Source organism: Pleuronectes platessa, chromosome 16 (genome assembly GCF_947347685.1).
Source record: "Pleuronectes platessa chromosome 16, fPlePla1.1, whole genome shotgun sequence".
NCBI classification, from domain to species: domain Eukaryota; kingdom Metazoa; phylum Chordata; class Actinopteri; order Pleuronectiformes; family Pleuronectidae; genus Pleuronectes; species Pleuronectes platessa.
This window is the reverse complement of record NC_070641.1, coordinates 8,448,090-8,470,101: the sequence shown is the minus strand read 5'-3', so window position 1 is coordinate 8,470,101 and position 22,012 is coordinate 8,448,090. Positions and strand designations below refer to the sequence as shown.

General features: G+C 43.6%; 5 protein-coding genes across 7 annotated transcripts; 3 read left to right on the top strand and 2 right to left on the bottom strand.

The window, feature by feature from the left end:
* The first annotated feature begins 112 nt into the window (after positions 1-112).
* On the top strand, positions 113-4,979 carry elob (elongin B). Its single transcript, XM_053443131.1, has 4 exons — positions 113-226; positions 1,698-1,832; positions 3,257-3,365; positions 3,567-4,979. The coding sequence occupies exons 1-4, from the start codon at positions 224-226 to the stop codon at positions 3,677-3,679; spliced, it is 360 nt and encodes a 119-aa protein (XP_053299106.1). The 5' UTR covers positions 113-223; the 3' UTR covers positions 3,680-4,979.
* Positions 4,980-6,491: 1,512 nt separating this feature from the next.
* LOC128458339 (uncharacterized) lies at positions 6,492-8,685 on the top strand. The gene is made up of 3 exons (XM_053443129.1): positions 6,492-6,995; positions 7,210-7,441; positions 7,542-8,685. The coding sequence occupies exons 1-3, from the start codon at positions 6,681-6,683 to the stop codon at positions 8,252-8,254; spliced, it is 1,260 nt and encodes a 419-aa protein (XP_053299104.1). The 5' UTR covers positions 6,492-6,680; the 3' UTR covers positions 8,255-8,685.
* On the bottom strand, positions 8,593-11,370 carry si:dkey-66i24.7 (uncharacterized). The gene is made up of 2 exons (XM_053443130.1): positions 11,084-11,370; positions 8,593-10,067 (listed from the first exon to the last, which is right to left on the bottom strand). The coding sequence occupies exons 1-2, from the start codon at positions 11,175-11,177 to the stop codon at positions 9,445-9,447; spliced, it is 717 nt and encodes a 238-aa protein (XP_053299105.1). The 5' UTR covers positions 11,178-11,370; the 3' UTR covers positions 8,593-9,444.
* A 191-nt stretch (positions 11,371-11,561) lies between these two features.
* On the top strand, positions 11,562-18,113 carry armc5 (armadillo repeat containing 5). Of its 3 annotated transcripts, XR_008342034.1 has the most exons (9): positions 11,562-11,835; positions 12,103-12,505; positions 12,599-12,629; positions 13,036-13,146; positions 13,627-14,503; positions 14,624-15,183; positions 15,692-15,824; positions 16,121-17,717; positions 17,756-18,113. XR_008342034.1 is itself a non-coding variant. In XM_053443472.1 (8 exons), exons 2-8 carry the CDS (start codon positions 12,110-12,112, stop codon positions 17,592-17,594), a joined length of 3,582 nt encoding a protein of 1,193 aa, XP_053299447.1. In that variant the 5' UTR covers positions 11,562-11,835; positions 12,103-12,109; the 3' UTR covers positions 17,595-18,113. The 3 variants fall into 3 exon arrangements, 2 of the variants coding, with proteins under 2 accessions (XP_053299447.1, XP_053299448.1); XM_053443472.1 differs by having other exon boundaries at positions 16,121-18,113; XM_053443473.1 differs by having other exon boundaries at positions 11,562-11,862; positions 16,121-18,113.
* Positions 18,114-20,483: 2,370 nt separating this feature from the next.
* Positions 20,484-21,805, bottom strand: LOC128458586 (cytochrome c oxidase subunit 6A, mitochondrial). Its single transcript, XM_053443474.1, has 4 exons — positions 21,646-21,805; positions 21,256-21,331; positions 20,796-20,938; positions 20,484-20,713 (listed from the first exon to the last, which is right to left on the bottom strand). Exons 2-4 carry the CDS (start codon positions 21,329-21,331, stop codon positions 20,624-20,626), a joined length of 309 nt encoding a protein of 102 aa, XP_053299449.1. The 5' UTR covers positions 21,646-21,805; the 3' UTR covers positions 20,484-20,623.
* Between the last annotated feature and the right edge of the window lie 207 nt (positions 21,806-22,012).

Genomic DNA, 22,012 nt, shown 5'->3' with positions numbered 1-22,012 from the left:
GAATAGCGACAGCATCGGTTGCAGACTGCAACAGGTTTTTCTTATTTTTTAACCACACCACAGAAAACCTCATGCATTATTGACTCCTGGACGAGGCCCTCCCTCGCCCCCTGCTGGCTGGTGCTGGACCCGCAGCTGTCTGTGTCTGAAGCCCGATGCCGCTGTGAGCTGTTGTCGCTGCAGTGGAGGCGTTTTTTTCCCTGTGTGCAGCCAGCCGCAAGAAATGGTGAGTGAGGAAAACAGAAACATCTCCTAATGTAGCGGCCTGTTGACTCGTCAGACCGACTTTAATCCGCCGTCATGTCCTTCGCTGTGGCTTCAAACCTGGGCCGCCAGTGGCCGAACGATCCCTGTCACTAAAAGCCACCGTCCAAGAGCTGCTGCCTTTGTTTAGCTAACCTCTGCTAACGGAGGCTAGCAGACCTGCACTGGATAATGTAAACACGTCAGTTCACGCAAACAGGACGCGACAGGACAATGCTCGGGTCGTTCGTACGTATACCGGAGAGGGTCGAGATAAAGTCATTTTGAAGACGTGACAGCTCAGGCAACAAACTTTTTTTTTTTGTAATGGCTAACTAGCCGCTAGGGAGCTAGCTAAAGTTGTCATTAGCTGCTGTAGCTCGGCTAGCGTTATTATCTAAGAAACAAATGTTACGTTAGAATATGAGGTAGTGTTTGGAGTAAGATGTGGTGGTTAAACTCTCGGGTGTGTTTTAAGTCTCCGTGGCTTGCGGGGCCTAAAGTTATCATGTCCTGTTTATTGAGGAAGCGACAGTAGCTAGCAGTAGGCTAATCGCTGCAGCTAGGCTACCTCGCCATGACGTTAGCTAGCAGCTGCAGCAGCACCGGTGGTCTTTAAACGCCAGGGGTGTAGAGATAGTAGTAACGTTATGGAGCAGAGCTGAACTGTATCTTTACCAACTCATAAAAGCTGCTGTCAGTTACAGATTCACCATCTGCCACACAGCGTCACTCTGTCAAACCTGGCTGATACACGGACCTCTAAGTTATCAACTATCTAGTTTTACTAGTTTACAAACGTTATCTTGGGTTCCACCAAACGGATTAACGATCTGGGTTCTTGGGATCCCTCTCTGGTTTGCTGGCTCAGTGGCGAGTGTACTGAGCAGCTTTCATCGAGATCAGCACCACAACACATCAAGTCTGACACCACTCCCATGATTTCACTATTATTTGTCAATAAACCTTATATCTGATGAAGGCAGACGTTGTGCTGGGATGAATAGTAGATAGTGGTTGTCTTCCTTAGTCTCTGAAAAATCAGATTTACAAACTCAGTGACATATATATATGTGCTGAGGATAGGATCACAGGTCTTAAGAGTGACTATAAATACCAGGTCTGAGTGGGTGTATGTGTAAGATTTTAAACATAAAAAGAAAAAGTATAAATGATTACAGGGCGTTATCAACGTATGGGCAAAGGGAAGCGTAAAAATTGCTTTGAATCGTTGTGAAAAGGTTGCGGGTCAGAGGAAGTCATCTGAGTAGTAGATCAATTGTGATCAGATCACTCAGGGCGGATGTTAATACCACTTCTGAACAGGTCATAAATAAGTTATTCCACAGTCGTCATCATATTTGAGAAGGTTTTGTTTTTCTGATGTGAATGTGCTTGGGTGTATACTGATTCTGAATTCCACTCTCTTCATCTGTCCCCTGATCTCACCTCAGGATGTGTTTCTCATGATCCGACGTCACAAGGCGACCATCTTCACAGATGCCAAAGAGTCTACCACAGTCTATGAACTGAAGCGCATTGTGGAAGGCATTTTAAAGAGGCCCCCTGAAGATCAGAGGCTTTATAAGGTGAAATAAATGTACCCGAAAAACATCTTTCAGTTGAGAGGGAAGGTTGTTTATAAAACAACACAAATTACATCTCCAGTGATTCATAAATTTATAAATGACAATGAAAAAGTTTGACCATGTTTTTATAGCATACAATTTTGTTTATTTCGGTTCATACGCCTCCATTGGTGTAACCTGTTCATGTTAATTTAGAGCAATATTAGTTCAAGGAAAATATAGAGGTGTGTAATATGAAAATATATCATTTGAGGAAGTGTAACATTTTCAATGTTTCAAGTATTAATCTGATTTGTTGTAGTGATTTAATGGAAAATCAGTAGTCTTTAACAATATCAGTGACTGATACTTGGTTGATTGTTTCAGTTGTTTTTCAAGCTATGCTGAGATTGAAGGTTTCATAAGGTTTAAGACTGTTCTTTACAGAACTCTACCTCTTTTGTTAGTTGTCTTTATTACCTCTGGTTATGTCAGACATATGTGTGCAGTGTTATGAATCAAGGAGCTTGACTGCTGTTTGGTAATATTGTATTTTAACCTGCTGTTTCTCATTAGAGAATTTCCGGTATAATTCTTTCCTCCCTTACACCGATACTAAAACCTGTACTTTGTGTTTCGGCCATCCAACACCAGTACCGGAATAATGTATTTTAACAGCTGTATGCTGCTTAACGTATACAGAAATTATGATTTATATCATTGTTTTATGACCAGGCTCAGGGTAAACCCTTTGAAAAGCAACTGCATACAGAGAAAAAATGCCATAGAACTGATTTTATTAGCTGGTTTGACAGTCATAACTGAACGACAAAACAAATAAGTGAATTTAGGACTACACAACAATTACTTCTTTTAAATAGATTGAGACTGAAGTCTTGCATTTGCTGTTTTACTAGTCGGAATTTCCATTATTGTCAAATTGTTGACATTTTAGCTCTGGATTAAGCTACAATAACCAAAATCCCTTTTTCTACAAGCTGCTCTAAATACGGTACTCGTGAGTAGCAGGACATAGCAACTGCGGTTTTGGAGTGGCGCAGAAGAAGTCATTTCCAGGAAAAGAAAAATGCAGTTTTATCTGTATAAAACTAATATACTTAAAAGGCGTGGCCTCAGGTCAGTATGTACATACTCACCAAGGCTTGATTCAGCATTTTTGGCAGTATCTGAGGCCTGTCCAATGCTATTTTTCATCATTGTGATTTAGTGTATTCATTTTCTGTTAAGTTCTCAGGATTAAATACGTGACAACATGCCTGTTTAATAATCTTATTGCTTAGAACGTTTCCTATAAAATTACAGAAATTGAATTAGATTAATATTGATATACATCTTGATGTTGCAATTACCAGCATCATTTCTGATGGTTAAATGTAGTTAATGAACAACCGGCTCTGCTTTACTTTGTTTATTTTCTTCACCAGGATGACGTGCTGCTTAACGATGGTCAAACTCTTGGAAATTGTGGCTTCACAAATCAAACGGCCCGACCTCAGGCCCCAGCCACAGTGGGGTTAGCTTTCCGTCTGGGTGGTAAGTAGTTCACCCTTATACCAACCCCTAATTTAGACCATTTTCAGTCAGTGTTGTAGCCATTGCACCAATTAATCATTTATTTCATTCCACGGTGTTGCAAGCTCCAATTATATGCTGCGATCTGATTTGGTTTCCACCTGGTGTCTCTTCTCTCCCTACTCACTGCTGTCACTTCACCCCTCTCTGTCGTTCTCCCAGATGATTCATTCGAGCAGCTGAGGATCGAGTCCTTCTCCACTCCCCCTGAGCTCCCTGACGTCATGAAGCCCCAGGACTCTGGCAGCACAGCCAACGAGCAGTCTGTACAGTGAAGGGAGGGGCGGTAAAGCAGAGGGACGCACAGGGGGTCTGAGGGCGGACGCACAGGGGGAGTAAGGGGCTGAATTTTGGGGAAGCAATGCCTCAGCGGGGTGAATTTGACCTCACCTGTCTTCAGCTGGGCACAAACAAATACAAACACTGATTCCCCTTGTTGTAAATGTGGGGGTGGGTGCTTCAAAGTGGTTCATTTGTTTCCTGAAATCGGAGCGCATGCTAAATTGATACTTTCACACAAGGCCCTTCAGAGATACCTGAGGGACTTGTCATGACACTGTCAGTCATCCACAGAATTGGTCAAGGCTGAACATTAAGAATCGTACCTCGTATTTAATGAATTCTAGTCTTTATTTGGGGTAAGGTTGATGCTGCCTTACTTGTTTTTTATTTGCTGGCTTAAACGTGGGAGTTGATAAGGTTTGACATTTTTAGCCTTTTATGTTTTTGTGTTTCTTTATTAAACTATGACTAGAATTTGACATGTTTTTGGTCTTTGGCCTGGATATGTGTTGAGACAATAGCTAGGGTTTGTGAATTTCTAAGTTACTATCTGTATTTCAAGACCTTTTGAACAATATGATTCGGAAAGGAACTGGATTCACTTGTCAGCAGGGGATCTGGATTTCTTCGTACTTTATCTATCAGTAGTTATAGTTTTCATCCTGTGACTGCTCATAGAGACATAATGGGCTCAGTCATGAGTATCTACAACATATGTAATGCTTGTATGAACCTGGTGTTTAAAAGGAAGTGTGCCACAGACATAGCAGCAAAAATATTGATTATTGATTAATTTCTATAATTGACAAAGGTCGGATTTAACCAACTTTCCTAACCAGTGTTGATTGTAGCCCATGAAATCGAGGAGATTGGATTTTGTTGGCTTCAATCATTGGGCCTAATTGATTACAGTAAACATGAAATATTATCAGTCCAACAGAAAGTGTGTCTGTAAGTAGTGGGCTGTACACGTCACCCTTTTTTTTTCACCAGAATCACTGCCCTTTTATTTTTCATGCTGCAACTTGTGCTGTGTCATACACCATTAATCCCAAACTACACAACAGTAAGTCAGAAAACAAAATGGACTATTATGCACAACAAACAAAAATCAAGTGTATAAAAAATGGTCATGTGAGTCATCTAGAAAACTACAATAAAAAAAAACACTGACTCTGGGATGTTGAATGAAATATCAAAAAGATCAGCATTTGCAAATTGAGGCTGTTAAACAGTGGGACATGATCAAGGTTGCACTTGTAACTGATTTAACATTAAAACAACTGTTTTTCACCATTGTGCACTGTGGTGTTTTTAATTGTGAAGTCCATGGTAAATATATGTTGTGTGTAACTGCTCAAATAAAGTTACTGCTAGATGTAATACATTTAGTGCACACGTTTAAGCTAGTTCGATATGTTTAAAATAAATAGACACCTATTGGCAGTCATAGGATGCTTTGCAGTGTGCAAACATTTAGATTGAAGAACAGTTCTACCAAATTTCTATCAATTTACATTTGGGGAACCAGTAATAGACAAAGATGCACAAAGATGCAACCAAAAATGACTAATTTGGTTGTTTCTTAATTAATAGTTTGGTAAATAAAAAACATAAATGCCTAGTACAATATCCCAGATAAGAAATGTATGTTTTTGTCCACCTATAATAATAATAATAAATACATTTTATTTGTACGGGGCTTTTCAAGGAATTTAAAGACACTTTGTAAAGGATTAAAAGAGTAGTCTAAAAGGAAAACTAAAAACGGCTCCAAAGCAAAATGATCATACAAAAAGTGTGATAAATAACCAATATTTTGTTGGTTGACTTATTGATTATTAAATGAAATGTTGCCGTTAAAAACACTTGAATATAAGTGTATATAATATATCTAAAGTGACAAACTGTATAAGACATAACTAGGGATGCACCGATTTATCGGCCGAACATCGCGGATCACCTCAACTACGGCGACCGCTGGGGGAACCCTCCGGCTGGCAGGGTTCCCCAAGCGGTCGCGAAGGGCCACGGTGGGTGTTGACGCGATGTGATTTCTGCCCGACACTAAAAACAGGTCAAACTGAGGAGGGCTTGTTAAGTTATCTTGACTCACGCAGTGTAACTTGGTGTAAAAAGTATGAGCGTAGCGTCTGTTTAAGTACTTTATTCTCATGTGCACCAGCTCTATTCATCCGTCTCATGCACAGGTAACAAGGGAACTGACAACATACGTCATACACACAGAAGCCGTAACACCTCTAATAAACGGGCAATACTGCTAGCGTAAATCAATGAGAAGAGCGTTCTCTATAATGATACTTTAACAGGGCCGTTTTAGACAGGGTAAAAAGGTGCTGTTTTAAATAATCCTTGTGGTATTTTGACCAAAATATGTTAGTCATTTCATTAAGATCCCAAGGAACCATTTCAACTTGCGGAAAAATTGTCATTATATGTCTCTGTTAAATAAAGTTTAGTTAAATCAAAGATTGTTTCATAAATCTGATTCAATTTGTGTCATTAAAAGATAAGATTGATGAAGGGCTGAACATTTTTTAAATAGTGCTTTTTAAATAATGATTTAATTAATTTTCTGGGACAAAAGGGTGAATGAATAACAACAAAAAGAAAATAAACAAATATCGGTATCGGCTATCGGCCAGATTGTTATTTTAAATATCGGTATCGGTATCGGCTAAGAATTTCCATATCGGTGCATTCCTAGACATAACGTTTTGGGACGATTCCGTTTTACAAACGTTGAATTATAAAGGCCCACGGTTCCTAAACGCACCGCGCATCAACTTTCCTTGAACTCAGACGGCACTCAAACGCAGCATACGTTAGCTCGTTAGCTAACTTAGCTATGCGCTAACAACAACAACAACAACAATTGTCCACACCTCGTATTTTTGCGACAAACGACAAAGCCGATGCCCCGTGGCCTTATGCAGACTCGGGGAGAGTGGTTTAAAGGATCGCTCGATACTAATGGACGCCAGTGAGTGTGTCTTATCGGCGGGGAGAGCCGTTCTCGACATGGTGGGTCGGGAGTGGCAGCCTCTATCTGCGGCCGAGCTGGACCAGCGGCTGGACCTGGCGGTGGAGGAGATCCTGGAGGCTGAGCTGTTGTCCGAGCTCAGAGCTCAGCCTCCCCCGGCTGTGTACGTCCACTTAATGCAGACTCAACCACATGTGGGGCCCCAGGTCCTACAGCCAGCGGCGACAGCATGCGGTCCCCAGGTGGAGGAGACACCAGCAGAGCCCCAGGGACGACTGGAGTCTGTGGACAGTGCAGCAGTGAAGGTGTTTATGATGTCCTCCATCATATCTGAGACACTTTAAAGAACAATCTGTCAAAGAGAGCTTGGCTCCACTTGTTTGCACATACATTACCTCCCCACCCCACCCAAAAAAAAAAACATGATTTCAAGGTTATAACAGTGTGTACAGTGCACATTATAGGCTGTATATCTGCTGATGTTGGCTAATGTAACAGGATATATTTATTTTTCATTAGTACATCAAAGACCTGCTCCACAGCTCCAAATCACAGGCTCGTTTGGTGGGTCGGGCTCGCGTCTCTCTGTCCCACACTATCCTGCTGTCCCTCACCCTGCTCTCCGAGCGCGTGAGCTACGGCTCAGTGTCCCGCCGCTTCCTCGTGGAGAAGGGAAACATCCACAAGATCTTCTTTTCCTTCTGTGAGCGTGTCAACACGCTGAAGGAGATGCAAATCAGATGGCCAGTTGGTGGGTTAATGACAGCAGGGGGGATGATCTGTACAATGTTGTACATGATTGCAAAAACAGAAAATGATAATATTTGTGGTATCTTCTCTCTATTCTCCAGGCGAGGAGGCAGTGGACGCCCTTTTCCCGATTTCCAGTCAAGGGAAGGGGCAAGAAGACGGGGAGCAAAGTGTTCCTCTGGTCCTGGGAATGTTGGGACACACCCGCATCCCTATCCGCCTGCCTATAGGGAAACATGATGTGGAGAGCACAGTGCCTGAGGTGAAGCGGATGAAGGAGGAGGCCAATCCAGACTCCTGGTTAAACCTAGAGCTTTTATGTGACCGCAGAGGTCGGCTCCTCCATTGCACAATAAGTAAAGGATCCGACGTTGACCGAGGCAGTGCTCTCAGAGACAAACTGAAAGAGCATCCTGAACTGATGCCTCCGGGCTCCTGCCTTGTAGCCAGAACTGGCTACCCACTCACCGCTCACATATTAACTCCATATGTTACAAGTCAAGGCCCGAGAGAGGAGCTCTTCAACAAAACACTGGAGGAGCACTTTCACATTCTGGATCAGGCCATTGCCAACCTGAGAGCCAGATTTCAGAGGCTAAGGTATCTGGACATTGGGAGCTACAATCGAGCCAGAGCTGTTGTGCTGACCGCCTGTGTGTTGCACAATGCGTTTTTGGACATGGGATGGGTGGTTCAAGGAGAAGTGGAGAGAGAGGAAACCCTAACCCAAGAGGGGGAGGGGGACGTGGATGATGAGGGCGTACGCAGACGTGATGCCATTTCAGATCTGTTGTTGAAAAGCTTTGAGTCTTGATGACATCTGTAAAGCCATTTTCAGACATGTCCTCTGGGTAAAATCCCGAGAAGTGGATACAGAGTTTACCCAGGGTTTGCCTTTCGCACGTGCACAACATGGAGGGAGGTTTTCTGCACAGACGCGTTCACGACAGCAACAAACCATCAACAATACTCAGGCAAGAGGTGGAACAGCCCGTTGCAGGAAGTGACGTATTATCCCTGCTGCGTAGATCATGTGATTTTGTTTACTGCACCTCGACACCGTCATCAGCTCTTATTACGACAATATACTTCTTCTACGTATATATGTCACCGCTTTTTATTTGAGTTCACACATTTCACTCTAGAGAAAATCAAGAAACTGTGGAGACCTTCAGGGCATGTCTGAAAGCAGCTTAAGAAAACAAGGGTTCACTCTCCTGTAAAATAAAGTTTTATTTTAACAAATCTTTGTCTGGGTCTGACTACACAGACAGGAATACATTTTTCAGGGAAAAAGAGGCTTCTTGGTTTGAATCTTGGCGTGACCATGTTCTCCCCGTGTCTGGCTTCCCCCTCACAGACAAAGACACGCAGAGTAGAGGTTGATTGGAGACTAGTAAACTGTGAATGGGAGTATGAATGGTTGTTTGTATATGTTTGTTAACCCTGTGATACGCTGGCGACCTGTCCAGGATTAACCCTGCCTCTTGCCCAATGTCAGCCGGAATTAGCTCCAGCCACCAGAAACCCTTAAAAGGATAAGTGGTACAGAGGGACCTATTTTCCCCTTCACAGGAGTTTCACCTCATTTTACAAAGAGAAAATAAAAAAGTAATCTGATCTGTCCAAGCAGAGTTTAGGACTGAGGAAAACTTCTGTAATGAACATGGGCCTTTGTTCTGATATTCAGTTCTTCACCTGCTCCTCTGACCAGATCCCCCCTGTCTGTCATAGATTTCACAGGCTCCCAGTCCCACAGGGGATGCTATTCAAAGTTCTTCTCCTAACAGATCTCTCTATAAATAAGCCAACCTCCCAACCCAAACACTTTTCTTTGAAATAGTTCAGCCTTACAAAATGAACACTAGCCAAACTACTGTATGAACTGTAACAGAACAAATGTGCAAACATGTTACAATTTCTAAAAACGTATAATACAAAGTTTTCTCTGAACAACATCATAAAAGTTTTTTGGTAAGAAGTTCGGATCCACGTCTCGTTTCTTCAGGCCAAATGTCCGTCCTTCGACAGCTGTGTGCTGTTCTGCTGAGCCAGGTTGGAGATGGCCTGGGCCAGGTTGTTGATGGCCTCTATCTTCCTCTCCTCCAAGGCTTTCTGCTGGGCCCACATGTTCATCTTCCTCTCCTGCAGCTCCATGTACAGCTGCAGGACGTCCTGTGGAGGCCGGGCAGGGCAGGGTGTGGCTGTTGCTGTTGCTGATGCAGCAGGTGTGGGGAGGATAGGGATAAACTTCTTGCTGGCTATTACCCTTCCTACTTTGGACCCGCTGAGATTTGCCCTGCGCTGGGCTTCCACCTCCTCCCTTCTCTTGCCCAGGACCTCATGCATGGCTTTGAAGAACTCCCAGTGGACCCTGGCCTCCCCGAGCCTCTTGGCTCGCTCCGCGTTTTTCCTGTAGGTGGCCAGCATGTTTCTCCATTTGAGATCACACTCATACGCCTTCACAGTGACGTCCGTGACCTCCGACTCCCTCAGTTTGGCATTCAACTTTTCCGCCACCATCTCCCAGAGTTTCTTTTTCTTACACACTGGCTGGTCAAAATCCTGATCCATTTCCAGTCGGGTGTTGATGAGGTGCCACGTGGCCTGCATTGTCCAAATAAATTCTGCACAGGAAAACAAAGGTGAATCATGTCATTGATAGGTATATAATTATGACCTTGTACTAAACATTTACACACTTCTTTAAGTGTAACTTTACTAGTAAGTTTTGTCTGAAGTGTCTCACCCAGGAAATTCAAAACATGACTTTAGAACGTAGTGTTTGGAGGCGGGGCCAAGATAAGTACACCCCATTTCTTTCTCCCATACAAATATCAAAAACACAAACATACAACATACCAATAGCTTTCCTAAGTTATCTAGCTTTAAGGGACAAATCCAGTGGCAGACCACACTGTTCAACAGAAATGTGTGAAGTAGAGGGCTTCACGTCTTCTAAGACCACAATTGTCCTGAGCCATTTCAACCTAACCATGTCTGAGAAGCACTGTGGTCTCTAGCAATACCAAACACAGGCACAGGCATCAGTGGAGAAGTCCTCCACTTCACACAATAACAGATCCCTCTATAACCAGGCATTTCTGTCTCAGCAGTGTGTGTGTGAGACTGAAGCAGCCATGTACGAGGACATGGAAGGACAGGAGAGGATGGGAGATGTCTCTGGAATACAGACAACGTGTTGGTTCAGGGTTTTAGTTTCAGCATAGATTTGAAAATGAGTGCAGCTTTCCAGATTCCCACTGTTAAAGTGTAAACTTTTCAAAATATATCTAAACGTAGACGTCCGAAATGTTTACTTCACATTAGCATTGCAGCGTCCAAGACAGTTTGAAACGCTAAGTCGTGATATGATGGTAAAACAAGTACTTATGGGTTTTCAAACAGTTTACAGTTAAACACACATGTAGGTGTCTCTTTAAAGTTCGATCATTTCTCTGACAGTCCATCTGAATGGAGCATCTTTTTGAAGCTGTATGTCACCGGAGGATCTCTAACTCTGATTCATGTGACTTGCTTGGTGTGAATCATGGTTGATGACTCACTGAGCACAGACAGCGCACTCATCGGGCCCTCCTCGCTTCACGCGATCACTGTTTAACTTCAAGCTGCGAACACGAACCTGCTTTAGTTTTATCTCCGTCCAAGCTGGACTCCACCGCCTCCTTGCCCTCCTGGCCAGCGCTCTGTATCACGATGGTCTCGATCACCTCCATGTCGTTAAAGCGAAAACCATCCCCGTTAAAATTGTTTATTTTTTTATCGTGGAGTTTAACAACCCCTCGGACGCACCGCTGCAATTCCTCGCATTGAGTAAAACGATGAGAATAACAACGTCGCTTTGCATCATGGTCCGTGTAGTCTGTTTTTATTGAAGCGCGCAGTCGTCTCTGTATCCGCGTCGACTAATTCAACTACAATCCCTAAACGCTCAGAGTTACTCCACGTAAGCAACCAATGCTAGCTGCCGCTGGGAATGTAGTTTTCTCGCGCGTGGAAACGCGTTCGTGGTCCCTGACAAGTAGTGACGCGTCGAACTACAAGTCCCAGGTCCGCGCTTTCCGCCCCACCTCCTCGCTCCCTGCTCACTCCCTCAACCGCCCCTGTTTAGTTGTTTGGCTAAAGATGGCGTTAGCGGCTAACGCAGGCGATTGCATTCTGTATCACAAAGATTGTGCGGCAAGTGGTGACAAATCATTGACGCAGTAGAGTTCAGGGTCGTCAGGTGTTGTGCAAAAAGATGGTACATTGAGACAATACACGGCCAGCACGCAGAATAACGCTCGTTCGGCCTCCTCACCATGTAGGCCTGTTTTGTAGGGAGTGGACCGAAGCGGCTGGAACTCCATCTCCCGACAGCAGCCGCGGCGTCAGGTGGTACAACTTCCCTTCTTCATGATGGTATCTGTAGTTTTCTGACCACAACTGATTGTGTATTTGTCTTAAACTTTTTTTTTTACAAATAAGAATGAACTCGCAGTAATACGAACATATTTCAACACTTTGCTAATTTGTTACGTATTTCTGAAGGTTATTTTATAAACATGTTATCTGTAAATGTTTGACTGGAGGCCCTCACTGACACCTCACAGTGTGTTACTCCTTTGAAGAAACTAAATGAAGCTGTTTCTTGACTTTCAGAGGGACCATGGCTGCAGCATCGGTGCAAGGTGAAGGGAAACAGTCTCGAGCAGCCTCCAGAGAAAGTCATGTATCATCATCATCATCATCGTCCCCAGAGTCCTCCCTGTCCTGGTGCTTGGCTCACCTCTTCAAACCTCGACTGGGGGCTGACCATGGCAAGACAGACTCAGGTGGTGGCAGGGAACCGGACAAGAGGTCCAGAACGTCACAGTGGAGAGCCCTGGTCGCCATCCGCATGCAGCACATCAAGGGTGACGCTGGCATCTCCAGATTCCGGACTCAAGGGGGTCTCCCTCCCCTGTTGGACCTACTCAAAGAGCCAGAGTGCTCCAGGAAAACTCTGGACCTGGCCCTGAGCATCCTGGCAAACTGCTGCACCGATCTGAAGACGCGTATAGAGGTGGAGCTTAACGAATAATGACTCTTTAAAGCTGTTTTGACCAAAGCAGTAATTCAAATTAAATCATATTAAAATGTTTCTCTTCTATTTTAGGTGCGTAAACTTGATGGAATAAATACCATTGGTGAGTTCTTTTACATATCCTTATGTGTCTTGAGTCCTATTCCTAAAATATATTTATCAAACCATTTTGACAAAGAAATGTAATTGCGGCTTAATATTTTACATTTTAACCGTAAACTTGACTATATAGAACTATGATTTAAAAAGAAAACTAAATGAAGTCAAATATCCAGAACTTTAAATAAACAGCATTGTTATGGTAAAATGTAAACAGAAATGCACATCTTTTCTTTAACGTTTATTCTGTAAAATAAATATTCTCACATCTGATGTGGTGCCTTGTCTGTTAAAGGCTCACATCACCCTTTTTATATCGACCAACCATAAATTGGTAAGGCTTTAGTTTATCTGACATAAAGCGATGGTATTTCTCTGAAAGTTAAATAAATATTTCTTGATTCTGTCAGTGGGGATCCTGAAGAGAAATGTGGCCCAGGAGACCATCCAGAACCGAGCAGCCCGATCTTTGGGGAACTTGGCCATGGATCCACAAAGCTGTGCACTCATCCACTCATCTGGTAAGTGTTCAAATATCAGTGTGTCTCCTTGCAGCAGTTTCAGCCAACAGTTGAGCATTTATCACACGATGCAGCTACTATGAATGCTACCTGAGTGATAATTGTGTTTTCGCGGTAGCAGTAGATTAGTAGTCAGTGCTACAATACTGTTATTGTACATACCTGTTAGCGTGAAAGAATAGTCCTGTATGAAGTAAAGTAAGCCAGTTGATTAAAATGACTATTACCATTTTGATAATCGACAATCTGACTTATTTAGGCTTTTGGGCTTTTTGGCAGTTGGTTGACAAGACATTTGGAAATGTGTCCATCTTCATTTGCCACAGGCATTGACCATAAATGTTCAGTGGATGGAAATAACATATGTGCACTCCATCCAAATTGTTATCTCGTCATAAGATTTAAGTCTCAGGAGTCCCTGATGTCACCCTTTTTAACATTGGAAAAGTCATATAATAAAACATAATTTTTTCCCTACAGGTGGTATTCCTCTTCTCCTCCTCTGTGTGTCTCTTTCCTCTGCCCCGTCCTCCCCGACTGCTGCTCCACCGAAAGAACCCTGTCCTAAACTGGAGTGTGCTCAGTCGGCTGCTCGGGCACTTGGCTACCTCTCGGATTCTCCCTCAAACCGCCTGTCTCTGCTCACCCAAGGGACCTTATCCGCTCTGGCTCCTCTCATCGCTCCAGAATATCCCGAGGGGCTGAGGCGGGTGGTACTAAAGACCCTACACGAGCTGACCCGGGGCTGTGGCATTGAATGTGCAAGGGAGGTGTCCCGCTCTGGGGTCATCGCTCAACTTGGCGTCATGGCATTAGGGGAGGCTGGGAAACCTTTTGAGGAGTTGGCCCTGAAAACTTTGGCCAACATGTGCTCCCAAGGCTGCCTGCGTCCTCTGGTGGGGTCACTGGGCGTCATTCAGAAGTTCACAGAAGAAGTCAAAAAGGACCCGCTGAAGTCAGGAGTCTTCCTCAAGGCTCTGTGCTTGTGCTGCAAGGAGGCGGTCAACCGGGCCAAGGTTAAGGAGAGCGGTGGACTGGAGGTGTTGACTAGCTTTTTGTCCGCCCATCAGAATCACCCTCTTTCCTGGCTCATCATTCTGGCTTGTGTAGACTTTGTTTTCGATGAATCTGCCATGGAGCAGTTGCAAGAGTTAGGGCTGGTCCCTCTGCTTATAGCGCGGCTAGTACAGCTCACCAGAGGAGAGGAACAATGTGCTGAGAAAATGGATGTGAGCACGACGTCAAACATGTCTCCCACTGAGCTCCTGCCCACAGCAGGCTTTGACTCTTTCGACTTTCCTGCTCCTGAGAGCTGCAAGAAGGAGGAGGCCGGTTCGTCAAGCTTTCAAAGCCTCACGTATGGAAACAAAACACGCTGCTTTCTTTTTGTATTTTTCCTGTGAATGATTGCACTATCTTCACTTTTCTCTGTTGTTCATCCACATCTTTATTGTGCTCCCCGTTGCTTTCTCCCCAGATCCTGGTTGGTGTCTGAGGGACTGATCTCCTCTGAGGGGGACCTGCTGGATTCCTCTGGTGTCGATGGGGAATGGGGCAATGTTCCGATCCCACCATCCTCATCCCCTCAAACCTCCGCCCCATCAAAGTTCTCATCCCCTCACAGAAGGAGGCAGCGGGCTCAATCGTCAGCTTCTGCGACTAAGGTCACTTCTGACACCCCTCCCTCTGCTCCCCGCCCCATGGCGTACCACCACCCTTACCACCCTGAACCCTGGACCACTGAGTCGCCCATCCTGCTGCTGCTGTCGTGCTTCTCCCACGCCACGGATCCAAGTCTCGCTCTAGTCAGCTCAGGCATCATGTCTGGCCTGCTCTACTACCTCACCCAGCACCAGGACCCCAGCAGCAGGTGCTTCCGTATGCTTTGCAGACTGAGCTGCAACCCGAACTGTCTGCAGGCGTTGGTCCGAACGGGATCAGTGGGATTGATTTACCACCATCTCTGTCAGAGAGAGGGAGGGCTCGAAGGGCAAGAGAGGCAGACGAGCCGCGTAAAAAACAAAGTTAAACAACTAGGTAAGATGAATATCTTAACAAGGGTTGAGTTGATATACAACACTTTATATAAATGATTCAATTTGTTAAAAGTTGGGACTCCTTTGTCAAAAGGTTCCTATTCCAATGCAATAACCATAATCTCACATCTCAGGGTTCCTGCTGTGCTTGAGTGAGAGCTCTCTCGACTTAGGTGCGATTTGGACGCACAATATGTTGAATATCAATAAACTCTGACTAAACAAGCGAGCAGCATTCTGCAGGAGTGATGGCTGGGACTCAACATAAGTGGCGTAGAATTCATGACAATAACAACTAACTGTTTGAAAAAACTGGTGAATGGGTAGGGTTGGGATTAGTTATAATCCTTTCGACCGTTGAGCTATAGACTTCAGGCATTTTATTCAATTTGTTAGCTTCTAGCTAACTGTAGGCTAACAGATATATTTATGTTGCTTGTAAGCAAGCAGCTGGACATTTTCAGTTTATACATGAGCAGTTTCTAACAGTTTTCTAAATGTCTGTGTAGGTGTTGCACTTCTCACCAATCTGCGTGTCCAGTGTGAGTCTGGCTTTGGCTCTGGGGTTCTTGCACATGTGATGATGTCAGGCTCCGATTCGGACAAGATGAACTGTGCACTGTCTCTGCCATTTATCAGCAGGTGAGTGGAGGATGAGTGGTTTGTAATCATAAGATTTTTAAATCTGAAATATTAACATTCCTTTTTTTTGTCCTTATTTTATATATATTATTTCAAATTAAGTTCATATCCTGAGAAAACATTTCCTTTTCCCCCACATAATCTTTTTCTGTTATTGAGAAAAAATAGTTGCATTAACTTATATCTTTTCAAAGACATTAACTAGTGACTGCTTTACTTTGATGACACTTGCCAACAGTAGAAAACCACAGAAAGGTTTGTATCTGAACTTAATGGACTGTCTTTCTCTTCAACAGCAACAAGTCCCTGTTGAAGAAACTTCTTTTGGACAGTGGTGGGCTGCTGTTGGCTCTGCAGCCACTTGGATGTGATGATGAAGATGATTTGGATGAAGGCAACCCTGCTGAATTTGGAAAGTTGCTTTCTGACTTGTTTAATTCACCCCATGCAGGTCAGACACCTCAGGTTCACTCACTGTACTTTTCTCTCCTGAGTGAATGCCTGTCTGCACTGACAAGTAACATGAAAACTGAAACGGACAAAAAACATCTAAATCCAGCCGCAGCACACTCGGTCAGTAAAACGGGCAGAGTTTTGCCACCTCCCTCAAAAAAGCCTCGGCTAACTGACAAATGTCCTTACAGTCTCTCAAACTTTGAACTGCTCTTGCTGCTGGACGATGGGACTCAGGTCCCAGCCAATAGGGAGGCTGTGGCTGGGGTGGAGGGGACAGAAAGGGTGGGCTCTGAGTACTTTAGGGCTCTGTTGAGAGGCGGATTTGGAGAAGCTCAGGGTAATGCAGGAGAACCAATCCGCATCAAAGATGTCAGCACGGGCATGCTACTACCAGTGCTGCATTACCTACATGGATGTCGTCTCACCAAGGACAGAGAATCAACAAGGGAAGGTGATGAAGGAGCGAGCGGCAGACAGTGTCAGATTTTCGACTCATTGGTCCTTGAGGGACTGAGGAGCAGAAGCCAGTCAGCAGAAGACTTCCAGAAAACACCTTTAGGTGAGATGATGATTGGAGCTTGTCGATTTTTGGTGACGGAGCTGCAGAGAGAGTTGGAGGATCTCTGTGAGTCGTGTCTTCTGTCCTGCTCCACCAAGGCTGCTGCAACCAGAGCTGATCCGGCTCCTCCTACAGAAGACAATCCTGAAAGAGCAGCAGTTAAAATGGATCAAGAATGCCATGAGTCGGCCGAAGAGAAACTGGCTCATCAAACGTCTGAGCTAGAGCTGTCCGGGTTTGAGATGCAAACCGAAGATTTACCAGGACAGGCAAAGAAAGCGAACAGTTCCCCACAGCAAACGCACAATAAAAAAGCCTCATTTGTTGGAGCAGTTAAAAGAGGACACGGCTCAAGCTCCAAGACAGTCAAAAGTGTGAGTTCAGGTTCCAAATCAAGCTGTGGGACAATTATGGACAAATCATTTAAATCAGAAGAGTCAAGGTTAAAACCAAAGAAACTAAATGAAAGGTCGGCCCAGCTTCTGAAATCAGCAGCTCACGAGTCAGATGCTGATTCAGGAGGTGGGGCTCTAGCTTCTCTCCTCCTACAGGTGTACTGGTTTTCCCAGCGCTACAGTTACCCAGCGCTGGGTCGGGCCTGTTTGTCTCTGTTGCTGGGTTGTCAGGACAGTCCTCGACCCTTCTCGACCTCCTCCTTTGCTGCTGATTGCCTTCGCAGACTCTCCAGAGAGGCCGGCTGTGCAGAGACTCTGAAACAGGATTTACTAAGTTTGGCCACAGCGGCTCTGAGTTGAGCAGGAAGTTCTTAGGCCATAGATATAATGGGGCTTGAAATAAACTTATTTTTAAGTTATCATTGTATTAAATTTAAGAAATAACATCATAGTAGCATGTTCGTCATCTGACGAACATGCTACATCATAGAAGCATGTTCGTCATCTGACGAACATGCTACTAAAAGAACTGACTCTTGATTTATCTTCATAATTTTGCTGTATAAATGGTAAAAAGTATAGCCTGTGCCAGCATGACACCATTTTGTAATAATTTTCCGTTGACCGATTAACTTCTATTGACATTTGTATTGTGATTATTTTTAATTTAATTTTTTTGTTTTGGAAAAAGTCAAAGCACATGACTACAGTGCATCTGATAAATGTCATTTAGCTGGAAGTACTGGAATTATCAGGGTTGATAAGGAGCCAGTTGTTTATTTTGTACATAGAGATTATATGGAAAAAGCAGATATACAGTGTATAGGTTTAAACCTGCTGCATAGAAATGTATGCCTCTGAATATATTGGTTGAACATCCCTTTGCTCTCAGTTTCTTATTGTTTGAGTGTGTGGAAGCTGAATGGCGGCAGTAAGCTGACCACATGTCTTCAGTGACATCAGTCGGTCATGAGTTGTTGGTTTTAACTTGGCATACATCCACAAAGGCCCAACAGTCCCCTTAAGAAACCAACCACATTTAACTTTATCCAGATGAATTATTCTTAAAATCGACAAAATGTTGAAGAAATACTCAATTCTTGCAATGTTAAATAAAGTGAGATGTAATTCCTGGATCCATCTCCTGATCTGGACCTCCAAACCCTACAATTTAATGTTTTCTTTGCTGACCAATACTGTGTCCTTCCAAAAGGTGTTGTGGTAATCTGTCCAATATTTTTTGCACAATCCAACTTAGACAAAGACATAACCTTTTGGTGTAGGTAATAATTGTGTGTGTTTGCCACAATGTCAGCTTCGATCCTTAATATTACTAATGTCCATTTCATGCCTCACGTGCAGAGATATATGTGCAAATTGACCCAGGTAATTTGCACATGAATATATTTACATGTGGCCTGAGCCATTAAAACACATGTGCTACAGGCCAGATAAGTTCAAATGTTTACAAAGAAAAGGTAAAAAAAAAATTCTAAATGTTTAAAATATTCAATTCATATCTATGAGTCAGGTAATTTAGAAGCATTCATGAAGAAGACTGAGGTAAAATTGTTTATTGTAAATATTGGGGCGCAATACATTTTCTTTTCTGGGAGATATTGGGATAACCTATTAACATGTCATCCCATGTTCTTCCAATAAGTTTCATGGCGATCTGTCCAGTGGTTTTTGCTAAATTTTGCTGACTAATAAACGAGCAGAGGTAACAATCTCCTTGGAGGAGGAAAATATTATATATAATATAATGTCAGAATAATTAATTTTAACACAGAACAATGTAAGTCATTTGCAAACATTACTTTTGTGCATTTGTTGGGGACTATTTTTAGCAGTGGATTGGTGCAATTTCTGTTGTAGTTTGCACTGGCAGTGGCAGGAGGGGATGGACTTTGGGACTGACTCTAAATAAACTAAAGATAAACTTTAAATTTTAGCGTAAGAGAAGATCATGCCTATCAGCACAACCGTGTAACAGAAGGAAATGTTAGCAGGTAGAGGTTTCACAGACTAGTTGACACTCCATGGTTGTAGACTCATCTTTCATCTGTGGGTTTTATCACTGTGCAGTAATAAGTCAACTACAGCAGATATGCAGCAGGGGGCGCTATTTTCTTTTTGGGACCTGTCAGTTCTCATTTGTGACTCTTAACAGTAGTCTTGGCACTAAAACAGCAGACCAGAACCAGAGCTGGAAAAAAGTATGGTTTGAGATTCAGATCCTCGACTAAAATCAACACTGTGGAAATACTTTACCAGAGCAAATGAAATATGTGTAAGGCTGCCCTAAAGTTCAACAACAATACCAGTGCTGTGCTTCACCATCTAAAGCAGGGGTCTCCAAACTTTTTATCCCGAGGGCCACATATAGAAAATAATACGAAGGTCTGGGCCACTCACCCTGCCATGCCCCCCTGCCCTGGAGCGGACTGTTGATGGGGGGGGCTTTCTGAGGGACAGCTGCAGTGGGCCAATACAGTGGGCCATAGTCCATCACATTACATTTCATTTAGCTGACTCTTTTATCCAAAGCGACTTACAATAAGTGCATTCAAGGGTACAAACCCAGAACAACAAGAATCAAGAAAGTACAATTTCAAAACTACAAAGTGCTGTAATTAAATGCCATTTAAGTGCTTCTAAATTGATAGTTAAAAAAAAAAAAATTATAATTATTTCTTATAATTTTTTTTATTGAGGTGGGCCAATTTTAAATGGATGGCGGGCCGCAGATGGCCCGCGGGCCGTAGTTTGGACACCCCTGATCTAAAGCTACACAGCTTACTGCTAACGCTGTCAGCCCCAACAGAGTGGACTCGACAGACGACAATTGAAGACTTCTCTAAACGTCACGTCACCCTCTCACACATTGACAAGGGTTGGAAGTAATCTCTCTTGATAAATGGACTAGTCGACTACTTTGTGGGACTAATTGACAACTACTTAAACGACTAGTTGTCAATGCTCCCTTTGTAGGACTATTTGTTTGTTGATTTGTCATGGGAATTTGTTATACTTGAAGCAACAGGCTGCTTTAAAGCCCATAAATGCTTCATGTGAAAATGTTTGAATTTATTCCATCTCTAGCGTAAAATGTAACGGCTGAAATAGTTGAACATTGTCTGAATAATGAGATGTTAAACTATTATTTTACCAGAAACTTATTAAAAACCACTTCAGTGTTAATTGAATTGAGTAATACTCTCAATTAAAATAATGAAAACGAACTCATTATGACATAGCACAAAGTAGTTTTATTCCTGTCTGGGCGTACTGCTTGACGGCAGCATTGCTTGGCCCCCTGATCTGGATAATTAAGCCGAGTGGACTGCAGGCTGGAGTTTAAGTGTGCAGCAGGATGTGGCTGCTCCTCAGTGATGGGTGCTCTCGTAGCCGTCAGGCAGGGCATTAGTGTCAGGGTTGTGGAACAGAGAGTGGTTTCCATCGCCCCAGGGAAATTTCTAAAGGGGAGAGATCATTACCTTGTTACCGGGAGTAAATCATGCTGAAAATGTGAGAGTGCGATGGAAGGCCGAGACGCACCTTGGTGCGGATACGCAAGTGGCTATACGGCACAAATTCGCCCTGCTCATGTGAGTGAGCCTGGCCCTTCATGTAGGCGTTGAGCCAGCACACGGATACACCAGGTATGGCCAGCACGAAGCTCATGATCTTCCAGGTCTTTGCTGTGTGAAAAAAAAAAGAAAAGTGAAAGAACAAGGCTGAAGCACAGAACACAGCCTGACAATATTTACTGGTACAATACAATTTTTTTTTTTTAAAGTGGCTGTGTCCTCATAAAACCTATATCGGTAATAAAACAGTTTGGTGCCAAAGTGCAGGATTGTGCAGGCTCGCTGCCAACCCTGCAGACATTTCACTTAAGGCAACGACTACAGTAAACAAGACTCGGTGCAGCTGCTGCAAGTAGCAGCTCTGGATCTGGAGGCTTTCTCCCATTTTGGTAGCATTTGATCGAGCAAGTCGGTGAAGACACACTGACCTTTCCCCTCATGGCTTGAATGTGACGCTGCGGCCAGCGTGCGACGAGCCACCACGGCGACTGGAGACAAAGACATCTGTAGAGGACACAAGAAAAATATGCTCTTTGAGGTGTAGATGTTTGTAAAATATCAAACCAGGAAAGTGAAAATACACTTTAATTTATAAGAAAACTAAGTTCATGCTTATGTATTTTTAATATAACCGGAGCCATTATGAGCTTTTACTCTGAGCCAAAAACAACAGCTGAAAAGTCACGTACAAGGAAGTTACATGCACGAGCTGAACAATATCTCTATCTAAGGGTTAGGCCGAGGCAATCTGGTGTTGCTGTGTATCAAGAGTTGTAATAACTCTTCTCATACTCAAAGAAAGTCAGTTGAGAACTTACTTTACTCAAAGCAGGTAATAATCCCAGTGTTTTGATCTCCTCCTGTTTGCCCGTCCAATCCACCTTTTACACTTGTTTGTCCTTCAGTCTGTCCTGAGCTGAACTCACTGTGTCAAACTCCTCCCCATTTCAATCTGTCCGTATGCCAAGACGCAGTTTATATTTGGGCAAGTGCAACAGGCAGGCTGATGTGTGACGAAGAGGGGGAGGAGGTGTGCTGGTGCTGTGGAGGACGTGGAGCATGCTTTTACAGAGAATAAAGAAAAGACAGAGGGCTGATAAAACCCTGTTAATGTCCCACGTTCATGAACAGATCGCCTTACAGGTCTGTCTGGCACCGTCAGTGAGTCTGAAGTCACTTTTGGTT

Coding starts and splice junctions, on each gene's coding strand:
- elob (XM_053443131.1), top strand. Junction 1,833..3,256: donor AAGATCAGAGGCTTTATAAG/GTGAAATAAATG, acceptor TTTCTTCACCAG/GATGACGTGCTGCTTAACGA. Junction 3,366..3,566: donor GTTAGCTTTCCGTCTGGGTG/GTAAGTAGTTCA, acceptor TCGTTCTCCCAG/ATGATTCATTCGAGCAGCTG.
- LOC128458339 (XM_053443129.1), top strand. CDS start 6,681: ATGGACGCCAGTGAGTGTGTCTTATCGGCGGGGAGAGCCGTTCTCGAC. Junction 6,996..7,209: donor TGGACAGTGCAGCAGTGAAG/GTGTTTATGATG, acceptor ATTTTTCATTAG/TACATCAAAGACCTGCTCCA. Junction 7,442..7,541: donor GCAAATCAGATGGCCAGTTG/GTGGGTTAATGA, acceptor TCTATTCTCCAG/GCGAGGAGGCAGTGGACGCC.
- si:dkey-66i24.7 (XM_053443130.1), bottom strand. CDS start 11,177: ATGGAGGTGATCGAGACCATCGTGATACAGAGCGCTGGCCAGGAGGGC. Junction 10,068..11,083: donor CGGAGATAAAACTAAAGCAG/GTTCGTGTTCGC, acceptor TTTCCTGTGCAG/AATTTATTTGGACAATGCAG.
- armc5 (XM_053443472.1), top strand. CDS start 12,110: ATGGCTGCAGCATCGGTGCAAGGTGAAGGGAAACAGTCTCGAGCAGCC. Junction 12,630..13,035: donor TGATGGAATAAATACCATTG/GTGAGTTCTTTT, acceptor TGATTCTGTCAG/TGGGGATCCTGAAGAGAAAT. Junction 14,504..14,623: donor TCAAGCTTTCAAAGCCTCAC/GTATGGAAACAA, acceptor CTTTCTCCCCAG/ATCCTGGTTGGTGTCTGAGG.
- LOC128458586 (XM_053443474.1), bottom strand. CDS start 21,331: ATGTCTTTGTCTCCAGTCGCCGTGGTGGCTCGTCGCACGCTGGCCGCA. Junction 20,939..21,255: donor TTCAAGCCATGAGGGGAAAG/GTCAGTGTGTCT, acceptor TTTTTCACACAG/CAAAGACCTGGAAGATCATG. Junction 20,714..20,795: donor ACTTGCGTATCCGCACCAAG/GTGCGTCTCGGC, acceptor TCTCCCCTTTAG/AAATTTCCCTGGGGCGATGG.